Source organism: Rhinopithecus bieti, unplaced genomic scaffold (genome assembly GCF_001698545.2).
Source record: "Rhinopithecus bieti isolate Rb0 unplaced genomic scaffold, ASM169854v2 scaffold_38527, whole genome shotgun sequence".
NCBI lineage: Eukaryota > Metazoa > Chordata > Mammalia > Primates > Cercopithecidae > Rhinopithecus > Rhinopithecus bieti.
In genome coordinates, this window is record NW_016816004.1 from 55,039 (window position 1) to 62,381 (window position 7,343).

General features: G+C 34.7%; 1 protein-coding gene across 1 annotated transcript in view; it reads left to right on the forward strand.

Annotated features, from left to right (window-relative positions):
- The first annotated feature begins 310 nt into the window (after nucleotides 1-310).
- Nucleotides 311-7,343, forward strand: part of GPR15 (G protein-coupled receptor 15) — a 57,545-nt gene continuing 50,512 nt past the window's right edge. The window contains exon 1 of the mRNA XM_017854260.1: nucleotides 311-1,294. Coding sequence (XP_017709749.1) covers nucleotides 440-1,294 — 855 coding nt within the window. The 5' untranslated portion in view covers nucleotides 311-439. The remainder of the gene's footprint in view (nucleotides 1,295-7,343) is intronic.

The following is a 7,343-nucleotide window of genomic DNA, read 5'->3' on the forward strand; positions in this document are numbered from 1 at the left end:
CAGTATCTTCTATGTGAAACAGAAGGCTAGATCAAAATAAATTTCAGTGTCAAAAGCAAAGAACGTCTTTAAAGGAAGGGGAAAAATCAAGTTAATTCACTTCTTAATTACTGGCCTTAAAGAAATAAATTGAATATCTTGCAAAAAGAACTCAAAAAGCATCTCAGTTTCATGAGCAAATGCAAATAAGAAAAAAACCACAACCACAACCAACCAACACCAATCAGAGTGGTGCACCTTGTGGGCCCTTTCTGAGGATTGGCAGAAACTGCATTTTTTAATCTCGGCTTTCATGTTTGTCCAAGATCTTTAAAGGGAGGGGAAAAAATAGAGAGAGAGGCAGGTACTGTATAAAAGAAGCTCCCTTGAGGTTTCTAATATTTACACAAAAACATCATAGGTGAGGAAACTCACCAGATTTGGCATCTGCTCTTTGGTGATGGACCCAGAAGAAACTTCAGTTTATTTGGATTATTACTATGCTACAAGCCCAAACCCTGACATCAGGGAGACCCACTCCCATGTTCCTTACACCTCGGTCTTCCTTCCAGTCTTTTACACAGCTGTGTTCCTGACTGGAGTGCTGGGGAACCTTGTTCTCATGGGAGCGTTGTATTTCAAACCTGGCAGCCGAAGACTGATCGACATCTTTATCATCAATCTGGCTGCCTCTGACTTCATTTTCCTTGTCACGTTGCCTCTCTGGGTGGATAAAGAAGCATCTTTAGGACTGTGGAGGACGGGCTCCTTCCTGTGCAAAGGGAGCTCCTACATGATCTCCGTCAATATGCACTGCAGTGTCTTCCTGCTCACTTGCATGAGTGTTGACCGCTACCTGGCCATTGTGTGCCCAGTCATATCCAGGAAATTCAGAAGGACAGACTGTGCATATGTAGTCTGTGCCAGCATCTGGTTTATCTCCTGCCTGCTGGGGTTGCCTACTCTTCTGTCCAGGGAGCTCACGCTGATTGATGATAAGCCATACTGTGCAGAGAAAAAGGCAACTCCAGTTAAACTCATATGGTCCCTGGTGGCCTTAATTTTCACCTTTTTTGTCCCTTTGTTGAGCATTGTGACCTGCTACTGTTGCATTGCAAGGAAGCTGTGTGCCCATTACCAGCAGTCAGGAAAGCACAACAAAAAGCTGAAGAAATCTATAAAGATCATCTTTATCGTCGTGGCAGCCTTTCTTGTCTCCTGGTTGCCCTTCAATACTTTCAAGCTCCTGGCCATTGTCTCTGGGTTGCAGCAAGAACGCTATTTTCCCTCAGCCATTCTTCAGCTTGGTATGGAGGTGAGTGGACCCTTGGCATTTGCCAACAGCTGTGTCAACCCTTTCATTTACTATATCTTCGACAGCTACATCCGCCGGGCTATTGTCCACTGCTTGTGCCCTTGCCTGAAAAACTATGACTTTGGGAGTAGCACTGAGACATCAGATAGTCACCTCACTAAGGCTCTCTCCACCTTCATTCATGCAGAAGATTTTGCCAGGAGGAGGAAGAGGTCTGTGTCCTTCTAAAGGGAACTGTGACATTTCAAGCTCTGTTGGTGGGTTTAGGAGTTAATTTTTGTCAGCAACAAAGAAAGAAGTGTTAATGATAGGATTCACGTTGCTTCATAGATGCAAGGAAGAGTTGGTTTTTAAAGAGAGGACTGAAAAATCCCTGTGTTGTGGATATAATTAGGCCATGTGCTGTTTTCTCAGCTGAGCAGACTTCTTCGACCCTTGCCAATCAAGGCCACCAGAGAAAATTCAATTCCCATCTGTCCTTGAACTCTTGGATAAAGGCTCCTGCTTGAACCAGTCCCTTTCTTCATGATTGTTAATGCACAATTGGGCCTTTCCTCTCTCAAAAACCACGGTACCTTCATCCCCACCACCCTTCATACTGGGCTCCAAATTAGACTACATTTAAATGATTCTGCCTACTTTCAGAATCATTTAGAATCTGCCTATTTCAGATGAGAAATGCAGTAAGAATGCAGGTAACAAAAATATAATATACCTGCACTCTGCAATTAATTGTTTCTGAGTTACTAAGCTAGATTCTGACCTCAATCTTTGAAGCTTTGTACAGTGATTCTTCATCATCTTCCAACATTGTACTTCATCCTATGCCTATTCAGAATGGCTTTGGATTGGCAAAAACAACTCATGGGGATTTTGTATCGTGTTTATGATTTGGGACTTTATCATATGGTCTTCTAGTATTTTAACACATAAACATATGGCAGGATTCAACCTCTATTTGCTTTATAAGATATTGATAAAAATGTATCTCATTCATAATGGTGCAGCAACTACTTTTTAATGGGGTTTTACTATGCTCTTTTGTTTTCATTGCCTTTATAAATTAGGATTTGATTTTGCTTTAATTACATGTTTTTAATTACCCAGTTATCTGGTTATCAAATGAAAATGTTATTACTAATATAATTGGAACTCATCAAATCCTTAACTCTACCCCGATGCAGATTATCATTTTGTATTTTAATTAAAATGGTAGTGCTACACATTCCCTATAGCATTATTTGCTTGGTGCCTATAATTTCAAGATAAGATCCAGTAATATAGGGAGACAGGCTGCTCTGTATTCAGCTGAAGTAGAAAATATCTAACAAAGATATCACTTGTATTTTACATACATTTTTTCCATACACAGAAACCTTCTTGAATTCCTTTACCCAATAAATAGTTATGAGTCAATTTGTACCTATATTACTTTTGAAGACTTTGATGTGAAAAACATGTAATTAGAGTGGCAATCACAAAAGACTCTGCAGCAGCAAGCATGCTACTGTAAACATCTTTTGATTCAAGGGAAAATGGGTTATGTTTTTACCTCCACTGTTGACTTGAATGAACTACCATTTTACTTCTAAATATTAGATTTAAAAATCAGAAAAAATTTAGAATCCTTTCAAAGACTATCCAATTTAATTTCATCTCATGTATCTTTCATATTAAGAGAAACCTCAAATATTGGACATCTCCCTGTAGCCTAATTAAAAGCTGAAAATAGAGTTTTTGGTTTTATAAATTGGCAAACTTGTTAATTTTCTTAAACTATTATTAAATAAAAGTATAACTTCCTTACATAAGTATTCTTCTGAACTGTATTAATTTCTAACAACAACTAAAGACTAATCAAAACCAAAATACCGTAGAAAAAAACCATAAAATAACAAATAAATATCTAAAACCAAAAACAAATTCAATGCCAATTGAATTTTGTAATCTCCAAAAGGTAAACAAAAAACCAAAATATAGAAGGTATAAGACCACATTCTTTTTAAAACACAATTCAGCAAACACGTACTAATCAGAAAGTTTATTGTCCTTTTTTTGAAAAATTACATGCCTTTAAAAATAGTGCTGAACAATCACTAAGTTATTGATTGGGAAAGAGAAAACCGGCTATTATTTTAAGTTCACCCTTAATGTGGTGATACTAATTTTTTATAAGGCATTTAATCTTTCATACCTAAATAGTGGGTAAGTATCTATTCTATAGAATTATCAAATACTGTTAAAAATAATAAACCTAACATCCTCGGGAGTAAAAAAGTTACTGTATAAAGTGATTTACCTTACTTCTAAATATTTAATTGGAAAATCAGAAAAAATTTAGAATCCTTTCCAAAGACTAGACAATTTAATTCTCATCTCATGTATCTTCATATTAAGAGAAATCTGAAAATTCAAACATCTCCTGTAGCCTATTAAAAAGTCTGAAAATTAGAGCTTTCGGTTTATAAATGCAAACGTATGAATTATTAATTTAAATAATTGCTATTAATAATTCGATTATTAAGTATTATTGACCTACTTTACAAATTTTCAACATAACATCAAATAATTCTTACATTTCTCATTTAAAAAACTGAATTTTTTTATTCTACTTCTCACTTTAATTTTACTGAAATATTAAAATAACACCAAAAATTATGATATTACAGTTCTTAATACTTTAAATAGATAGTCTTAATGTAGGCTTTTAATAAAATCTTAGTTATTATCTTCATAATGTACATTCGTTCTGAAAGAAAAAAATAGCTATAATTTGTGTAGGTAGTATAACTCTAATAGAAAAAAGTTCAAAGCTTAAGTTTGTACATTATTTTGTTATATATGGATTCTGCTGGTAAGAAATGTAATTTACATTTACATTATATTACAGTATTACATTATATTATAATAGCATTAAAAATGTATTACAAATTATTTAGTTGTCTGACATTTTGCATATTTTTAAAACCATAGGCCGGGTACAGTGGCTCACGCCTGTAATCCTAGCACTTTGGGAGGCCAAGGCAGGTGGACCATGAGGTCAGGAGTTCGAGATCAGCCTGACCAATATAGTGAAATCCTGTCTCTACTAAAAATACAAAAAATTAGCAGACATGGTGGCAGGCGCCTGCAATCCCAGCTACTCAGGAGGCTGAGGCAGAAGAATCGCTTGAACCCAGGAGGCGGAGGTTGCAGTGAGCCAAGATTGCGCCATTGCACTCCAGCTGGGGTGACAGTGTGAGATTCCGTCTCAAAAAAAAAAACCATAATATTTCTTCATTTTTAATTTGAACAATTTCTATTTCTATACATATTTAGATGTTCTACATATACATACAGATATACATAGAAATACAGACTCATATTTATAACTTTTCATTATTTTTATTATCTGAATTAAACTAACCTAAAGGCTAGTTTGTGATAATTTAATGTCGTTAAAGAACAAATCAACACATTGCCAAGAATTTCCAGAAAATTACTCTATCATCCTAACACAATCATGCCTTGCCAGTTATATCCAAAGTTAGGAAAACAAAATAAAATTTTTACAATTCAGCGTAACACACAAGGAAATCACTACAGATTAACATTATTTGTTGTCATTTGCAAAGTTACTGCGAGGATGTAAATGACAAATATAAAAGTATAGTGATCTCTCAAGCATTTCTCAAACAACTTTTTAAAACTTACCCCAGAAAACCTCTCCATTAAATCCTAGGTAATGTGTTGTCTGATACTTTACAATTAATTTTAAAAGAAATGTACTCAAGACAGGCATGGTCGCAAATATTGTCCCAAACATATTTACTCCATTTGGGCTGTATTGAAAGTTTGAAACTAACCTGATATTCCTGGGAGTTTCTTAACCTGTCCACTCTTAACAAGTCAAAATCACTTCTGTGGTGAAAAGTTATAACAGTCATAAAGGGAAGCTATGTGCGTGACTGAGAATGGACTATTACTAGGGGTCACAAGTTAATTTTTAAATAGATGCAGAAATGCACAGTATGATGATAAGGTGAGTGGAAAAAAATCTTCCTCTGTGATTCATCTTGACTCCTCAAATCACTCTCTATTCTACCTAGCGATCTCAGAAGTGAGAAATGACTTGTCAAATGTGCATGCCACAAAGAACCTATTTTCCTACAGAGCTCATTCATAAAAGCCAGGCAAAACTAAAAGAATTACAAATTTGCTTCTAAAACCAGACCACTGGTGTAACCTGCTAGCAAGATAATGGCTCCAGCCCCATTAGAAAAAGAGGTGCCACAGAAGAAAAAGCAAGAGGATGATTGTAACTACCAAAATATTTGCGAACCGTTACATACCACTGCAAGTTCCTTTTGTCTTTCATGGAGTCTGATGTGGATTGGATTTTCCCCTGCAAATGCTGGTTATTATTTAAAGGTTTTTTTTCTTTTTTTTTTTTTGAGCCAACATTCTTTGTTTTTATCAGTTTTAGAAGTAAACGATTATGACTAGACTTTATGTACAAGTGTACAGGGAAAAACAACTGTGCCAGTGACTTGATTTTATATTGTAAATGTAAAAATCCACCCTAGGGTGAGTTACACTCATTGGTTCTTGTTAGCTTTGCCATTTCCTTAATAGAGCTGTATTTCCTAAACATATATGACAAGTGGAAATTGCATCCTAAGATAAACCTACAGCATTAAAAACAAAATTCAAAACAAAAAAAACCCTACTTTAAATATCCAAAGTATCAAACTAGTCATAAAGGTTCTCATGACAAGGTAAATGGTAGTGAAATGTAAATTTACATAAAATGCTCATTGTTAATCTAAAAGTAGGGGGAAAGTATTCTGCCAGTTGGGCAGACATTATAAAACTAAAAAATTTCTGGTTTATGTATATAAGCACCAAATTTCTAAGATCCAAAGGTACTTTCAAGTTACTGTGAAACTTTCTGAGTTAGCTGCATGTGCTTAAAGATCTATGACAAAATATTCACATTATTATTATAATTATCTGCCAACCTAGTAAAGGATGTTCGTCAATTTGATATTATTCAGTGATTTTTCTTATTTGCTAATTAAATATATATAATAATTAACTAGTTTTCTAACACTCTCATGTTAGAGAGAGTTAAACATCATCTATGAGTGCTTCATGTTTGTCAACATTGATAGGAAATTTAACATTTTTACTTGCTAGGTCCTATCGATGCTGATTTAAAATATTTTATTTCTGTGTTTCTATTAGTTCAAAATAAAACAAAAAAGTGTTCCTGCCTAGCATATTTGTGATCTGTACACTATAAATGCACTCTTTCATCTGCTCTTAATTATATACATAACAGGAGATACAAACTATTACTGTGATGTTTACAGAAAAAATAACATTTTATGCATCAAAATTTATGTATGACTAGAGACTTTATTTTTAATTTAAAAAATATCTGTGGCAAAGCCTTCAGCAAGCAATACTGCTCTTTTCCTTACAGAGTATATATAGACCCTTTGTATTTCATAACCATCCATTGTAAAACCTCCACAAATCCCTAAATTTACCAACTTCAATATAGCATATAATCTACTTCATACGAATTGAATAAAATGTAATGTTTTCAGAGCTACTGCAAAATGTATAAAAAGAAAAGTTGAAAGGAGGTATCTATCCTAAGTGTTTGGCCTGACTCACTAGTTAAGTGACTCATTTCGTATCACCTCATAGGTCAGTGGTTTAAATGTCTGCTTTTTATGTCATACAGCTGTGGAGTTTCAATCAAAATTTCAAACATCAAACTGTGAATGCAAAATGTCTATCGTACACAATGCACCATGACAGCCATAAAAATTGTTAAATCTTTTTATTGCAATTGGTGGATTCTAAAACAGGCATATTGCAGTTACACATTCACAAAATCTCTTTCTTTCTCTTTTTTTTTTTTTTTTTTTTTTGAGATGGAGTCTCACTCATTCTGTCATCCAGGCTGGAGTGCATTGGCGCAATCTCAGCTCACTGCAACCTCCGCCTCCAGGGTTCAAGCGATTCTCCTGCCTCAGTCTCCTGAGTAGCTGTATTA